Source organism: Typopeltis vanoorti, chromosome 5, assembly GCF_054136105.1.
Source record: "Typopeltis vanoorti isolate ZY-2024b chromosome 5, IOZ_Tvanoo_1.0, whole genome shotgun sequence".
In the NCBI taxonomy this organism is placed as follows: domain Eukaryota; kingdom Metazoa; phylum Arthropoda; class Arachnida; order Uropygi; family Thelyphonidae; genus Typopeltis; species Typopeltis vanoorti.
In genome coordinates, this window is record NC_143553.1 from 72,729,048 (window position 1) to 72,747,478 (window position 18,431).

At 36.0% G+C, this 18,431-nt stretch overlaps 1 protein-coding gene across 1 annotated transcript in view; it reads right to left on the reverse strand.

The window, feature by feature from the left end:
* LOC150106525 (putative protein-lysine deacylase ABHD14B) overlaps positions 1 to 18,431 on the reverse strand; it is a 65,665-nt gene that overhangs the window by 19,132 nt on the left and 28,102 nt on the right. Inside the window, exon 3 of the mRNA XM_090393172.1 lies at positions 3,236 to 3,431. Coding sequence (XP_090249298.1) covers positions 3,236 to 3,431 — 196 coding nt within the window. The remainder of the gene's footprint in view (positions 1 to 3,235; positions 3,432 to 18,431) is intronic.

The window sequence follows — 18,431 nt, forward strand, 5'->3', positions numbered from 1 at the left end:
AAATAAAACAAGCAGTGATAGCACAGTGGTAAAAAATACTCCACAGGCATGCAATCAGGAATACATATCCATTCTTGAAGTAGAAAAAACCATCAAAGGCATGAGATGCAGAAAGGCAGCAGGAGTAGATGATATTCGACCAGAAATGCTCAAGCATGGAGGTATAAAAGTCTTACAGTGGCTGCACTGCATAGTTCAGAAGGTCTGGACAGAGGGACGAATCCTAGATGATTGGAGTAGCGCTCTCATAATACCCACATATAAAAAGGAAAATAAAATTGAATGTGAGAATTACAGAGGTATTTCTCTACTGAGTGTTCCTGGTAAGATATACGTAAGTATACTTGAGAAATGGTTGAGAAGGATTGTGGAAGAGAAGCTTGGTGAAGAACAAGCTGGATTCAGGCCAAATAGAGGCTGTCAGGATCAGATTTTCACTTATGACAAATTGTTGAGAAATCATCGTAATATAACAGAGATCTGTATTTAAGTTTTGTAGATCTGGTAAAGGCATATGACAAGGTGCCAAGAGAGAAGCTATTCAAAACACTACAATTGTATCAGTGGGGCATTATATCAAGCAATACTTAGTCTTTATTTGAGTTGTAAGTCAGCAGTTAGAACTGAAGAAAGTATAGGAAGATGGTTTAATGTTATATCTGGTGTTAGACAAGGATGTACATTATCCCCTCTGTTATTCATTATCTATATGGATCACATCAAAATTGCAGATGTTCATATCAGCTCTTTGCTTTATGCAGATGATGTTATACTTCTAAATAAATCTGCTACAAGTCTGCAAGATTCCCTGACTAAATTGAATAACTGTTGTAATAGATATGGTATGAAGTCACCAATAATAGATGACTTCATACCATACTATACTTCGTACATATCAAGACAAAGCCAATGAAAACAGGCAGAAGCATTGAAAATATCAACCGCATTATGAATGGAGAACCTATAGAAGTAAAACATTTCAGCTACTTCGACACAATTTTTAGTGAAGATGGTGTGTGTGTGTGTGTGTGTGTGTGTGTGTGTGTGTGTGTAATAATATATATATATATATATATATATATATATATAAAATAATGCTATAATATATTCTGCTTTCACTGCATCACTGATAGAAGACAAACTGACTGTTGCAGAATCAAAATCTACTAAGGAAGAAAAGGTGGACCAGTCAGCTGGCTCAATTTTCCACTGTGATATCCGTGATGTAGTATGTGGGTGCCTATCAAGAAAAGTGGATATTACAAGAAAGTGATCGCTCCCTAGTAGGTTGTCATCAGTTTCCCACTTAAACAGTGGGAAAAGAGAGAGAGCAAGCAGATTGCAGTGAATGTTCGGGTAGTCATATGGAAGGTGTTGCTGCTTGTGTTTAAGAGGGAGAGATTGTTATTGTCAAGCATATGCTCAACAACTCTTTGTCTAATGTTTGTCTGGCCTGTACCCATAGAGCGTGTTATGACCACTTAAAATCCCCATTAAAAGTAAGAAGACTGGTATCTGTAATAAAACATTATCGAGGCTCAGATAATGAGGCAGGAGGGAGGTAGATGCAGCATACTGTTATTATATTTCCCTTTCTGCCTGAGTCTTATAGCAACTGCTTCTACATTGGTGTTAATATGGATTTATTAGAAGGGAGTATAGTTGCCTACAAAGGATGGTAACTTCTCTGTGGACAGGTCCATCCTCTGTCCTGTCCTTACAAATAATGGTGACATTATGGAGAATCAGATCATCACTTGGCTTTAGGTATGCTTCCTGCAAGCAAAAGCATATAGGATTATATTTCTGCAAGAGAGTTGATGGCATCCAGTTTTTGCTGGAATCCATGACAATTCCATTGTAAGAAGAATGTTTCCATTATTTCTTTTTTACGGTATTATCTGACTTCCTCTGGCGAGTGATTTTGTTTTCATCAGTCTTGGATTTTTTCTTTTTGTGGATAGTCAGTATCCATCATTTCCTCTTCTTCGAAAAATATCCAAGATGCTATCAAATTGCACACCCTCTAGGGCACTTGGTATACTAACTGTTTTACCTTCCTGAGGGGAAGAAAAGGTATCCAATACTATCTGTTGATGGACTATCTAATAAAGGATCTGGAGACATATCTCTGATCTTCTATGGTGCACATTCCATTATTTTTTAATAAGAGGATTTTCATGTAGTGGGAACATTTTAGGTATATCTTCAAGAGTGAGTCTATAATGATTTCTCTCTTTCATTCACTCAAAGGATATAGCAAGCAAGTCATATTTTTTAGGGATGAAGTGGTGAAAAAGTGAGATTAATATCCTTGTCATGATTCTAGGAAAATTCACCACAAACATTTTTGCCATAAACATTTATGGCGTAAGACATTTTTGCCATAAAATATTTTTGCATTAATTTCTGTAAGTAATCAATGGATGATAAAGGTTATTATAAATTCATTAAAAAAGGAAAATCTTTATTAAGGTGAATGTCAGTGATACATAACATAAGGAAATCATTTAATAATTGTGCAAATTAAAACAGATGCTGTGTAAATAATTAACTTTTTGCTGAGGATTGTCAACTCAACAAATCCATCAGTAACATCGCTCACTGGAAAAAATGCCAATGCTGTGAAGCATTTAATTTTCATGTTGAATTCAGCATCTGTTTGATAGCATAACTTCAAACAAACGGCAACAATTTTGCAATAAAGATTTTTTTGTGCCATATAAAATAAACAAACCATCATAGTTGTTGATGTAAATATGTAAGAAAAAGCATTGGCATTGCTTTCTTGAAGTCAACCATTAATGTTTCGGGAGCTAATGATGAACGCAAGCCCTTTACGGCGCTGAATAATCTGCTGTAAGTAAATTCTGACTTGCCAGGAAGCAAAGCAAAAAGCCACCATGGAATCCTTACCGGTCTCAAGCCAATCCCAAGCCTGGATAAAGGAGGAGGGTTGGTCAGATGAGTGTTGATGCTCTGACCATAAAGAAAAAACATGATTGCTATCTGATGCATATATGATCAACAGCTACAACATGCCAGCTTGGAAATCGCACAGATAAACAAGGTCCACGATACCAATCAAGCGATTCCATATCATACTCATTACCTGGTGGTGATACCCGCTTCAATTCTTCAGTCAATTTCCCAATGTTATCTAAATCTAGCTTTTATCTCAATGGTGAGTTTTAATAACTATAAAGATAGGCTAAAAAGCAAATAGGAGGAGCACCTGGTATATCAACTGCAACTGTATGATATCCCATAGCTGCAAGAAGACTTATTGTATTCAAATCCAACCATGTTTTTGATGAAAATGCTGCTCCATGAAGTAGTAATATTGTTATATAAGGAATGAGTTCATCCTGCGGTGGTTTGGCTTCTCTAAAAAACACTCTAACATCTTGTGGCACCATGGCTGGAGGGCCCTGAAATTCAAAAAGAAAGCAAGACATTTATAAAAAATTTTTAATAGTGTAGCACTGTTTAACCAGTGCTACACTATTAATGCCATTTATTAAATATTTTAAAGTACTGAGCTGATGACTTAAAAGAGTGAGAGGGTAATCTTTAATAAGTTATTCAGATTTTTCACTCAAACATAAGATTTATATCAAAAATAATCTACTCAATTTTATTCCTAAACATAAAAATAGCAATCCTTTTCTATTCTTAAAGCAAATTATGTAAAAATCATAATCAAAAGTTTTTACTATTCAATTAATATTTTTATTACAAGAAAGACCTTTCATAAAGTGGAAAACTAATAGGCACCACATAGCAAACATGCTAATTTTATTTTACCGATTTAAAACCTGGTAGGTGCCTCCGTAGCGTAACTGGAAAAACAGCAGAACATTGAGCCCTGTGATTGGAAAAGACCTAGGTTCGATTATCATCGTGATGAGGGGAATCCTTATATGGGTGTTTTCAATTGAAGGAGAGTTAGCTGATCTCATATGGAAGTAGCAGGGTATTTTCATCCAGAAACTCGGGTTTTTCATCTTGTGTACAGACAAATCGGCTTTCAGAACAGACACACACACACTTTACAGACAAAAAAAAAAAATACTGTTGTTGGTGATAGTAGTGTCATAGTAGGAAAATTAATTAGTAGTGGAGAGGGTAAGATGTATTTAGCAAAGTAGAGTTAGAGTGCCCTCAAATGATAAGTCCTTGGACTTTCTGGAGATGCCACATAATAAGAGTAATAACAATAAAATCATTTACTCTTTCCATGTCCTGGAAAGGGAAAATACTCCCTCTATCATTTTTTTTTTAAAGGTCAACATTTTCATGGATTCAAGATGAGTCTCTTGAATCCATGGAGGTCTGATAATAACAACAGTAATAATAATAATAATAATTTCTGAACTCTAGAGGCATAGGGCACTAACTCACAAAACAATTTTTCAGCATGGCCAGGAGAATCTTTTAGCACTGATTTTTCATATTTATTCTCAATTTTAATCATTTTTTTCATTTGGATGACATATAATTTTGCATTTCAATTTACAAACAGATGTTTGTAAGTATCACTGCTCCACTACTGTGCTGTCCTCCCAGTGGTGGAGCAGTGATGCTTATTGCAGACTACACTATGGTTTACAAATAAGTCCTTGTAAAAATGAAGAAAATTTTCAGTGACATCTTGGCCACCCTCATCTTGCAGCACCTTGTTATAAGCTGAACAGCCAGTTCATCATAATGTTTAGTTATACATGGTTATCCAAATCCCCTTCACCAATGCCTCTGACAATTGCCAGGTTTCTAATTATTATTAACATCTGACCTCCATGGAGTCTGAGATACACTGCAGGAGGTACACAGTATTGCACATAATGCTCATCCAACAGTGCCTTAAAATGTTTCAATGTGTTCACATTCACAACACACTCAGGCAATGCATTCCACTCACCAACCACTCTCCCTGCAAAGAACCTTCTTCTCACACCCTCTTTATACAGTTTCCAGTGATGGCCTCTTGTTCTACACCCCTCTCTCATTCTATGAAAAAATCTTTTCCATGTCAACCTGATAACAATCCCTGACAAGCTTATAATCCTAGATTTGACTCCATGGGGATCTTGGGATAATAATAATGTCTCAATCATACCCCCTCCCACCCATCTTCCTCCAATTCATGAAACTTTGCAATTCACATTCTCTCAATCTGTCCTCAAACTCCACATTCCAAAAACCAATGACAGCCTTTGTGAATCTTTTCTGGACCTTTTCCAACATATCCTTGCCATCATGAAAACCTAGTGACAAGAAATTTAGAAGCCATATTGCTAAAGTCACTAAGGCAGATCACAAGATTACTGGGTTACTGAAAAAAAGGGAGTTATTATTCCTCTTCATATAGTATCGATATGACCACATATGGATTACTGTTTGCAGGTATGATCATTTGGGTTTCTTGGGGATGAGGAAGTGGTGAAGAGTGACTAAGTTGGTGAGTGGTTTGTGAATACTCTTCTAATAAGGACAGATTTGAGGGTTTGTGGATTACAAAAGTTGGTTGACAGGCAAAAAAGTGGGAATATGATAGAAACATTTAAGTTACTTAAAGGATTTTATAGGACTGATACACAGGAAATGTTTCAGCATTTGCTGGAAGAAGAACAAGAAATTGTCCCTGGAAGTTGGTTAAGGGTGTGGTTAGCAAGGTGTGAGGATTAGATTTTATGCTTGGAGAGTAGTTAACATATAGAATAGGTTGGCTGAATCATTTGTGAGTGCTTTGTCTGTTAATGATTTCAAGGAGGAGAGGTACAATAAATACTGTGTTGATAGTTGGGGTCTCCGACAATGAGTCTTAGGACTCAATGGAGGTGCCCATGCAATAATAATAATAATTATTATTATTATTCACACAATAAATTAACTTATGAATCTTTAAAGTGGAACTGAAAGATGTCAACATTCTAATAAACTGAACTATTTATAACCACCTTTGGAACTGATATTGTTAGGTTGACATCATCAGAAGATGCAATTTCATGGGTGATGAAATGTGGTTCGAGCTGAACTACAAGTTCAAGAATAAATGGAGTCTAGAGACTCCAAATACAACATCCCTTATCAAGAAAATATTCAAATCACAAAATTCAGCAGGACAAGTGATGTGCACATTTTTCTGGAATTCATATAGATCAATTATTGAACATTATTAGTAAAGGGGAAAGGAGGGGTATGACAATAATACATATTGTACTATTTATTGAAGTACTGTGTGACAAGCTGAGCCATTTGGGGTAAGCAATCAAATAAACAAGGCTCATCCACATAATGCAGGCCAAATTACAGAAAAACTCCAGATATTAATCAGTTGCTGGCCTGGTTAGCCAAGTGGTTAGAGTACCCACTCTCCAACCCACAAGTTTGAATCATGCCATGGACATGGATGTTTGTGAATGTCTTCAGGCGGGAGATGAAATTCATCACCTGGTGTGAGACCACCACTCTGTGGTCTCACACTTGAAAAAGTTTCATGTTTGTCCCTAGGGTAGGGTTTCCAGACTATATAAAAATAAATAAAAAATTACAAAAAAAAAAAAATATATATATATATATATATATATTTTGGAAGTTTTTTCCCCACTTGGTTAGACTATAATAAATTTAGTTTAATCCTTTATCCAAGTGTAAGCAAACAAAGTTTGTGTCTGAAGTATCTTCAGGACTGAGGCAACTCGTGGTAAAGGTGGACCAAGCTCTATCCCTCCTTGTCTTAGTATCTCCCATAATGCAAAGCACATCTCCTTGAGGCCATGTATAATGCTATGCATTAAGGGAAGGGCCACTACCCAGACTGGTTTCTACCTTTATTGAGGTCTCGTCAGTGGGAGCCAGACCCAGAGGCGGTGATACCAAGGTGGAAGCAATGGAGAAGTCATATTTACCTATACGAGTTGCCAAAACATGTCTCACCTTATTATTAAATTACTCTGGATTTAGAGAAAGATGTTGGAAGTTGTTTTTTTTCCACTTGGTTAGACTATAATAAATTTAGTTTAATCCTTTATCCAAGTGTAAGCAAATAAAGTTTGTGCCTGAAGTATCTTTAGGACTGAGGTAACTCGTGGTAAAAGGTGGACCAAACTCTCATCACTCGTCCATTTACAAGAAACCTACAGATACAGGTAGATATCTACATTATTCGTCTAACCATCATAGATCACAAAAAAACACAGCATCATTCATATGCTCCGTAATAGAGCCTTAGGATCTATTTCGAAAGAAGCAGATGTACAGAGAGAACTGTCACTAATAGCTAACACTCTATCTCTGAATGGATACCCTTCTAACATTTCAAACAAATTGCTATTTAAAGACAACCTCCAACAACGTGTTACGGTGTCCCAATATGTGTCCACAGTTATCATTCCATACATTAATTCAGTATCCACAAAATGAAATTCCATGTTTCATCACATCTGGTTTAGCTCATCATTTCTCAACATCAAATCACGTTATAGATTGGAAAAACAGTTCTATGCCTTACATCGAGAATGACTACAGACACAGAACTTTCAAAGAAGCAGCTGGGTGCTACGCACAGGCAATAATTTAAATAGAAATCAAGGTGCTATTCTTAAAGACATATGGAAAAATCTCATTAATTCTCTCAGTTTAACAGAACTACAATATGCGAAAAACTACACAACATGTGGTCATGTACCGGATTCTGACTGAAGCATTCGAACGCATGCACGCCATCAAACATGAATTATCAAATGTAATGGCCAAGCAGTTACTAAAGTGTATGTTTTTCATGTAACTTGATGCATTTGTTTTCACACCAGTATAGCCTTGAAAATGCTACAAAGAGGATATCCTTAAAGGAACATAATGTGATGGTTACAGTGTAATCAAAGGAAGGACAGGCAGGATAGAAAGGTGGTGAGGGGGGGGGGGGTTACTGCTAATAACTGCAGAGGAAGTAAATCCAACTAGAGTAGAAATCTCTAAGATGATGGTAGTACAAATAATAGATAAAGCATTTGATGGTGTTTGTGGAGGTAAAGTTAAGAGGATGACAAATACATACACTTGGATGCTGCTACAGGCTAGTTGATCTGAAGTTGTGAATTGCATAGACAAACCTTATGGATACAAGTAATATCATCATTATGAATGATTTCGATTATAAGAATATAGACTGGAGAGAGAGGAGAAAGCATGGAGCATGAATTTATACAGTTATTGAGAGATAACTACCTAAAGCAACATGCATTGGAAAGGATTAAAAGAATATTGAATCTAGTGATAACATCTGCAAATCAGAATATAAATGAAATAGCTGTTTTGTCTCCAACTACGATGCAGTTTTAATTTGGGAGGTGGCAAATTGTGCGACAGCTTTAAATAAGAAATGATAAATGTGGAACTCTGAGGCATATGATTACAGAAATGGAGAAGACCGCACAATGAAGTGTCTTGTCTTGGCATGAAAAAGTACACAGTAGAAAAATCAGCAGTGTATGGTAAGTGGTCAAAGGTAGTCTGAAGAAAGCTATAGCTGCATAAAAAAGATGCATAAAAAAAAATGTTGTGGATCGAATACCATGAGAAAGGCTATAACCAGGTCATAGATCCTCATGGTGAAGAAGCGAATCAAACTATGAAAATCAGTGTTACAACGGAAATCTGAGAGAATTCTACGATTATGTGGCAAGTAAAAATGATCTTGGAAAAATAAAGTTAATGAATGCAGATGTCAGGAGAGTATCAGATACTTTAGAAATAACAGAGTTGTTAAGCGATCACTTTAGTAAGGCATACATCCAAACAAGGATGATGAGGTGGAACTAGATGAAAAGACAGAGGTAGATGCAAGAGCATGGTTCATACACAGAAATGCGAATAGATTGAATTGGATATTAGCAAGAGTGCTGAAAAAATATGCAAAAGAATTAACAGTACCTCTGACTTGGTTATTCAACTCAAGTCTCAACATGAATAAAACTCCTAATGGGTGGAAGAAGAGAAAGATAATTCCAATATACAAGGGTGAAGCTGGGAGAGAAGCAACCAATTTTGAGGGTGTGTGCGTGCTGAAAACTGGTAATTATCACCATAAAGGAATTGAGGTGTTTATCAGAACTTTACAGTCCCCCCCCCTTTGTACATATAGACCAGGCATGTCAAACACACAGCCCGCATGAGGCCTGCCAATACTTTGTAACCAATATGGTTATTTAACTTTTGACAACAGAGAATTAAATAAACATGTTTAAAAAATTAACATTTCCACTTAAGATTATTTTAACGCCAAACTATTCTGCAATTTCTAAAGAAAATAATGTTCTATTTGTCATTTCAAAAAATCTTGTTACACCACTGCATAAATATCGAATTTTAACGAGCAAGTCTACGTATGCAGCTACATCTGCTGACCACACATTCAGAGGCTAGCTGTTAGCAATTTTCAAGTCGTAAGTGTAGTGTTTTCTTTATAATTAATAAAGAATTTATAAACATAATGTCGAAACCTTCAACCAGTATGAGTAAAAAACGATTAATTGAAGAACATTGTAGTTTTCAAAAAAAAAATGGGAGTTACAATATTTTTGTTATAATACAATATAAGTTGATACTTCCAAATGAACAAAGTGTATTTACAAACCAATTGAAAATAATAGAGCTACGGTAAAAACCAGTTATTTGTTATCCCATTTAATTGTAAGCAAGTCGAAACCATTCACTGAAGGGGAATTTTTCGCGAATGTATTATTAAAGCAGTTGAAGTGTTGTGTCCTGATCAATTAAAGAAATTTAAAAATATAAGCTTATCTCGAAATACCATTGCTAGCAGAATTGATGATATAGCCGGAAACTTAAAGAATCAACTAAAATCAATAATTCCAACATTTAAGACCTATTCCCTTGTAACTGATGAAAGTACAGATGTATGAGATCTCTCACAGCTGGCTGTTTTTATTTGTTGATGTGATAAACTTAAAAGTAAGTGAAGAACTTCTAGAAATTATTTCTATGCACGATACAACCATTGGAGTTGATATTTTTGATGCCCTTATAGAAGTTTTGAATGAATACAATTTACCGATAAAAAAGCTAATTTGTCTTGCAACTGATGGTATTCCTGCAATGATTGGTATTGTTAAAGGAGTTGTTACAAATTTAAAAGAAAAATGCAAAGAACAATGTAATAATAATTTTCAACATTTTCATTGCATTATTCATCAGCAAATACTATGCTCCAAAGTTTTAAATATTGGACATATCCTAAAAAATGTCTGTAAAATTGTAAATTATATTCGTACACATGGGCTTAATCATTGTAAATTTAGTAACTTTCTATAAAGATATAGAAAGTGAATATAGTGATGTACCTTATTATACAGAAATTAGATGGCTTTCCAGTCATAAAGTTTTAAAGCGATTCTTTGAATTGCTGGACAAAATTACCATTTTTTTTAGAATCGAAAAATGGTAATTTTGGCTGGAAGGAGGTCAAAATGGAGGAAAGAAACTTGGAGAAGGTTATGGTAAGGTTTGCCAAGATGAGAGCTAATATCGACAGTATACAGTAGCAAACAAATTAATCCGAATAAACATTTTAAAAATAAATTTTAATTATGAAAGAAAATAAGCACAAAAATTAAACTTCAACTTTACCTAATAATCTCCTTTATTCTTATCTATATCTATCCTAAATAATTAAGTTCATTAATTCGCTTAGGCATGGACTCGACCAACATAGAACACATTTTTCTTATGCATCTCGAAACCATACTTTTATAATAGATTGTATTAGGTTATCCTTTGTATCACAATTTAATTTTCCAAATCTTTTTTTTTTTTACTATGGCCCACAAATTTTCTATTGAGTTAATGTCAGGAGAGTTACCTGTCCACTGAAGCAATTGGATGTTGTGATTTTTGAGGAACTCTTTCACTTTTTTTGAAGTGTGGCATGGAGCAAGAGCCTGTTGGAAGATGAGTTCTTTTTCTTTCTGGATCTGTGGGACCGTTCTTTTCTCCAGTATTAACTACTCACATCTGAAAATGTTATCTCCTTCCACGTCTCAACAGTCCACTCTTTATACACTTTTGACCACTAGAGCCTCTTTAGTTTTCCTTTTTCACCTACATTTTACTTTTCTGTCAGGAGGAAAGGTATCTGTCTCCCTAAACCTGATTAAAATCCCATTAACAATACCCAAACCAACACTGCACTTATTGGCAATTTGTCTTTGATTCATGAGAAAGAGTACATATTTTTGAATGCTTTCTTGGAGATGTACCCATTTTACAGCAACACAAAATATATAAAACAATATGAATGTCAACTTGTTTGTACTATTAAAAATGCACAACAACACGATTAATAAACATCACAGAGGCAGTTAAAACATGCAGCACTCAACCAAAATAGTGAACTAAAACCAAAACCAAAATTATTGTGAACTGAAACAAAAACCAAACCAAAAACTTGAAAAATATTTGGCTTGTTTGGATTAATTTCTTTGCTAATGTATTTGAAGGAAAAGCTGTTAAGAAAAGGTTCAGCGTGTTAAGAAAATAATGAGTATTATCTGGTATTTTGTTAGATAAGCGAACAATTTGCATCAAATCATTACTAACAGCAAATAATTTGGCTTCTCTTTAAACTTTGCTTGGTCAAGTTAGAAAAAGAAGCCAGTTTGAATTACGAACAATGAAGTCTCTCGCTGTTTAGATAAATACACTGTAGGCAATCAACCTTCAGAGATAAATAACTAAAGTGCCAGCATGGTTATCAGGATTAAGAGATCAGTAAAAATCTGTTGAAGGAAGAAAAGACAAATCCTTAACGAAATGATATGTACAATAGCAGAAGAAATGAAAAACAAGAGCAATTTTAGATAAGCTTATAATACAATTAAGCAGATTCAAGGAAAATATAGGCCAGAGCTAGATATATGGAGAGATGGACAAGGAAATGTTAACAAACAAAGAAAAAGTAAAAAACAAATGGAGAGAATAATTCCATGATTTGCTGAATAAAAATGTTAGCTCTACAACTCAAAATTATATAACTACTATTAAAGATGCTGATTCTGCAGAGCTACTGTCAAGTCAAGAACTTAACTATATTCGCTCAGGAACAAGAAATCTCCAAGAATAGACAAAATATATGAATTGATTTAACCATCTGGGAGAAATTCTCAAATGACCAGAAAGGCTTGTATTGATAGTACATGCTAGTTTATTTAATGATATTGATTTACAACACAAAATAATAATAATAAAAAAATCATATTTATAAACTTATTAGTTGATATTTTGCTGGTATTATATTCCACATCTTCAGAGCACGAGAACAGTTTGTCACAGTACACAAAACAACAACAAATATGGTATGATAGTGGGACTAGTTTAATAATATAATGGACAACACAAGGAAATAGTCCTAATTATTGTTTGATAAAGAGAGAGAGAGAGAGAGAGAGAGAGAGAGAGAGAGAGAGAGAGAGAGAGAGAGAGAGAGAGAGAACAAGTATTAATTTGATCTTAAAATGACAGTCCCCAAGATTTTTGGTAAATTGATACAGCTACACTTGGTGTTTGGAGTATCTTTTAAGGCTGCTGCTGATTCTGACTTCTATGTAGCACTTTTGTTTTCTTCCATTTGATCCTGTGTGAAAGGGTAGCCAAGGCATGGTCTGCTGGACCCAACTTGGCATAACGATAGTTGATAATGAAGTTCATTATTTTTTTTCTGTTTACAGAACACCCACACATACAGGGAGATATTTGCACAAACTTTCACACCATCATACAGTTCAACAATGTGGTATCCTAAAAACACAAACTCACAGAGTCAGAGCTATCTGCTCCAGTGACAATGCTCTTACCACTAAACTCACTTACTTGCTTCACACTTTTTTAGAAAATGGCTATAATTCCCATATTATGGAAAAAATGCTAAATGCTCCTACAGCAAAACTGTTACCTTCCAATACATTCAAGGCAGATACAAAAAAGTTATTTAGTTTTTAATAAATATCAGCTATGCACCATATTTAAACATTATTATCATCATTATCTAGACAAGTTACATGGAGTCAAGATACTCATTGCGAGAGGTTCCATTCTCACATGCACAACACATCATATATTGACTTAAATGCATTCACTGTCCCTGCACTTACCACACTCTTGGGCAATGCATTCCAATCACTCACCACTCTCCATGCAAAGAATCTACTCACACCCTTGCTCACATCCACCTTATACATCTGCCAGGGATGGTCTCTCATTCTCCCCATCTCCAGATAGTCTACGAAAAATCTCATTCACACTAATCTGGTAATTATCCCTTACCAATTTATGCATCTTGATCATGTCTCTCCTCTTCCTTCTATTCACTAGGCTCTGTAATTTGCATTCTCTCAATTTGTCCTCATATTCCACATTCCAGAGACCAGAAATCAATTTAGTCAACCATCTGTAGACCTAATAGTTCATACATGTTTGATTTTAGTAATGTAATGGTTCATGAAAGAACAGGAAAAAAGCGGGCTTGGGACACCCCCAAATGGAGATATAAGAAATGAAATAGACTTTATTCTAACAGACTCAAAAAGAATAGTTCAAGATGTAGGAACAAATGGTATAAAATTTTTCACATCCATTCAGATCACTGACCACTAAGGAGCCATCCTACAAATTAACCAAAAGAAGGAAGAATAAATACGGGCAATCTCAAACCATGCAAACCGGCTCAAATATTTAGAACCTGATTTGTTTAAGCTATCTGTTGATCATTCTTGTAGACAAGCTTATACGTTAGTTCTGCATTACTAAATAACTTAAAGAATTGACAATGTACATAAGAATATATATTAAATTATACTTTAATAAATATTTCCGATATTTCGGCAATATCACATTGCCATCTTCAAAGGAACTTACAAAAAAGGTACGTGCACATAGGCACTACAACACAGTAACTGAGAATGAAGTGAGAAAGCTATTGTTCTCCTAAAAGTCCTGATGGTGCCCCCTAGCGGGCTATGTAGGTATTCTTGGCCGTTGGGCTGAAGGTCTACTGATGTAAGCCTCCCAAATTTGGGGCAGTCTCATGCAACCAAATTTGTTGAGGTTTGGAGAGTTTCTTAGGACTGAGGCTGATTCCATGAATAGTCTTTTGAATTTGAACTTGCTATGGTGTATTATTGTAGCTTTCTTCCACCGTATTCTGTGGCGTGTATCTACAGCATGGTCTGCAAGACCTGAGTGGCTGTACTTGTGAAACCGGATGTAGTCCTTGTGTTCCGAAATTCTGATATTTGCTGTCCTGCCTGTTTGGCCAAAGTAAGACAGTTTATAGCTTCAAGGGACCTAGTATACACCAGGTAGGTCTAGGGAAAGTGGAGCAGATAAGAGATGCCAATTTTCTGTATGGTCTGTAACAGGACCATACAGAAAATTGGATTAAGATTTTGGTCATTTTTTCGGAGGCGCCTCGGATGTAGAGAATGGTGATGGATTTAGAGTAATCCTTGTTGTGAAGGGGGGGGGGGGATTGTGGTTTATTGGTTTCAATATTTTTTAGATTTTATGGGGGGGGGGGGGGTAACCATTGGCTGAAAAAAGTGTTGAGGATGTGATTTAGTTCAGCGTTTAGGACCTATTGTATAGTGTCTTCACCACTCCATATTGTTATGAGAGGGGGGGGGGATTGTTAGTGAATGTACCTGCCTGTATGGGTGGGTTTTCTATAAACTGAGAAAACCAAGGTATCATCAGGCTGGCAGCTGACTAGTGTGTGTCTAGGAAAGGGAGGCTGTTGTTTTCCTCTTTTTCCAGAGTGAACTTGATTCTGGGGTGTTGGTTGTTCAAGTGCGTTAAGAAGGAGAGGAGTGTATCAGAGCCATGTGGCCAAATAGCAAACACATCATCAACATAGCGAAGCCATATGGTTAGTTTTTGTGGGACAGAGGCTAAGGCTTTTTCTTCAAAGGTCTCCATAAAGAAATTGGCCAAGGGTGGGGAGAGTGGTGAACTCATGGCTGTCCCCCCTCTATAATCTTTTGCAAGTTCCTTTGAAGATGGCAACATGACGTTGCCGAAATATCGGAAATATTTATTAAAGTATAATTTAATATATATTCTTATGTACGTTGTCAATTCCTTAAGTTATTTAGTATCTGTTGATCAAATAAAATAGAATATGTCAAATAGAATTTGGTAATATGACATTGGCAAGCATTATGACATGCTCTTGGAAAATCTAAGCATATGGAACATTCTAAAGTCAATCAAGAACATCCTCAAAAAAAGAAAGACTCTCCATACAAACCTTGAATTTACTAAAAAAAAAAAAAAAACTGAAAGCTAAACCAAATTCACAACATGAATATAAAATTATTTGACAAGTATTAAAGATCCAAAGAAGACTATCAAACCTACAGGAAAAAAAAGGCTGAGAAATGCTGAATCAAAAAAGAGTATAAAAAGAGTTGAAAAAGAATTACCTATAAAAAGTCCAATCCAAAAAGCACTACTAGATCAAGATGGAAAGACATACACCTTGACAAAAGGATGAGAAACAAATACTGTCAAACCCACACCATTCAATTAAATAATTTCACCACAGAATGTGTAGAACCCAACACATACCTTGGTCAAACATTAAAGATAGACAACAATATTTCTGAAGAAATATCTAAAAGAAAAAGAGCTGCATGGACCTACTTCAACCATATCAAATCTATAATCACAGATCCTGAGCTAAATATCAAAATAAGAGCTAGCATGTTCAACAGCTGTGTCCTCCCATCTTTAACCTATGTCTCCGAAACTTGGAGCACCACACAAAAAGAGGAGGAACCTAAATCTTCAAACCACCCAGCATGCTATGGAAAGAAGAATCTTATGAATAAGTAAAAAAAACACATCACAAATACAACTATCAGAAAATTAACTGGAGTAAAAGAAGTAGTGAAAACAATATATCACAACAATGCTATTCATTATGGGAAGGGCCACTACTCAGTCTGGGTAGTGGTCCTTCCCACAATGCATAGCATTATACATGATGAAGATATGTACATTGCACTATGGGATATTAAGGCAATTGATATAAAGTCATTAGTCTCTATATTCTAAGGTCTTAGAGAAAATAGTCAAGAGGAAAATACAAGATTGGATAGAAGAAAATGGGATACTGTATTGGGGACAGCATGGTTTTGTGAAGGGTAGGTCATGCCTCAGTAACTTGCTCACATATTATAACACAGTGACGGCTGAACTGGATAAGGGTAATGGGTTTACAGTGATTCTACTGGACCTTGCTAAGGCCTTTGACAGGATACCACATGGAATTCTAATCAGTAAATTGCAGCATATGGGAATGGACATAGGGTTGGTGAGATGGATAGGAGGGTGGTTGACGGAGAGATATCAGAGAGTGGTTTACTCAGGAGTAGAGTCCACAAGACGGCCTGTGACTAGTGGTGTGCCACAAGGATCTGTTCTTGGACCACTGCTGTTTAATTTGTTCATAAATGATATAGGAAAGGATCTGAGAGGAACAGTTCATTTGTTTGCGGATGATGCGAAGTTGGGTAGGGCAATAGTGAATGCAGATGACGTCAAAATTTTGCAGCATGATTTGGATAGATTGGAGGTCTGGGCTAAGGAGAATGGATGTCAATTTAATGTGGCAAAATGTAAGGTTATGCATTTTGGGGTGAAAAGATTGGCGGCAGTTTACTGCATTGGTGGAACCGTGCTCCAGGAAATTGATGAGGCACGAGATTTAGGAGTGTTGGTGGATAAGGAATTGAAATTTAGGGGACACATTGCAAAAGTGGCCAAATCAGCTCATCAAATCACTTGGTTGCTGAAGAATACGTTGACAAGCAGAGACAAGCAGGTTATTGTTCATCTGTATCGAGCCTTGATAAGACCCCATCTCGACTACTGTGCTCAGATTTGGTCACCTAGGTTTCTTCTTGATGGGGAGGAGGTGGAGAGGATCCAGAGGCGAGTGACCAAGATGACAGCAGGTCTGTGGAATGAACCGTATGAGAACAGGTTGAGGATTTGTGGGTTGCAAAAATTGGTTGATAAGCGGAGGAGGGGAGATATGATTGAGACATTCAAATTACTGAAGGGTTTCTATAAAATTAATTCAGAAGATATTTTTGAGAACAGGGCTGGTTGTGGGAGGACTAGGGGACATCCATGGAAACTGGGCAAAAGTGTGGTTAGTAAAGGTGTTAGAGCTGGGTTCTTTACTTTTAGAGTAGTGAATGAGTGGAATGCGACCACAGACTCAGGGAGCGCATTCCACTCATTCACTCAATGAGTTTAAGGCGAGGTATGATAGATACTGTATGAATGTCAAATAGTTGTGATGAATATGATTTGGGGCCTCCCTCGATGAGTCTAATGACTCCCTGGAGTTGCCCGTAATAATAATAATAATAGTAATATATACAAGCAGTCCAATCATGAAATTACTTCATGTGCAAACTTTGTTTGCTTATACTGTGTCCTCCCTTCTTTAATCTATGCCTCCGAAACTGGAGCACCACACAAAAAGAGAACCTTAAGTCTTCAAACTACCCAGCATACTATGGAAAGAAGAATCTTAGGGATAAGTGAAAGGATGAAACCAAGAATATAATTTCTTGGCATCTTTAATTTATAGGATAACCAAGTGAAAAAAACTTTGAATATCAATCCAGGAATGAGCTGTTATATTTGTATACATATGATAGAAGTATAAGAAACAAGGCAAATGAAATAGTTGCATTGATTGAGTTTTTCTTATTCTCAAAAAAACCGTGGGAATAAGTGCAACATGGTTGGATGAGGATGACATCCTGACAAGAATAGAGTTGGAAGGGTATGATGTATTTCGTGAAGACTGAAAGTGTATAAAGGGAGAAGGAGTGCTATTGATGATAGAAAAAGAGTCATGTCCACACAAAGTCGAGATGCAAGAGGGAAAGTGGCAGAGATTTTGAGGCAGGTGAATAGAATAAAATACTTAAGTCAGATGTGCTATAGACCTGGTAATGTGGATTGTAGTAACCATGAAATGTATAATGAAATTAGCCAAGAAAAGGGTGATTATTATGGGTGATTTTAATTATAGCAATATAAACTGGGATGATGAGATAACATCATCCCAGTTTATATTGAAAAGAAAATAAGTTTCTCAAGTTTTTGAGGACAACTACTTCAGGCAGTATGTAATAGAGAGAATTGAGGATTGAGGGTTTTGGAATTGATCATCTCATCAGAGGACGTCATTATAAATGAGAAGTCAAATCAACCTCCAAATGATGAGAGTGATTACCTGGGTGGTTGCCAGTAGTACGAGGACTTCTGTGAGAAAAGGGTATATGTGGAACTACAAAAGGCTGGTGATTCTGCTAAACTCAGGAGACAGCTTT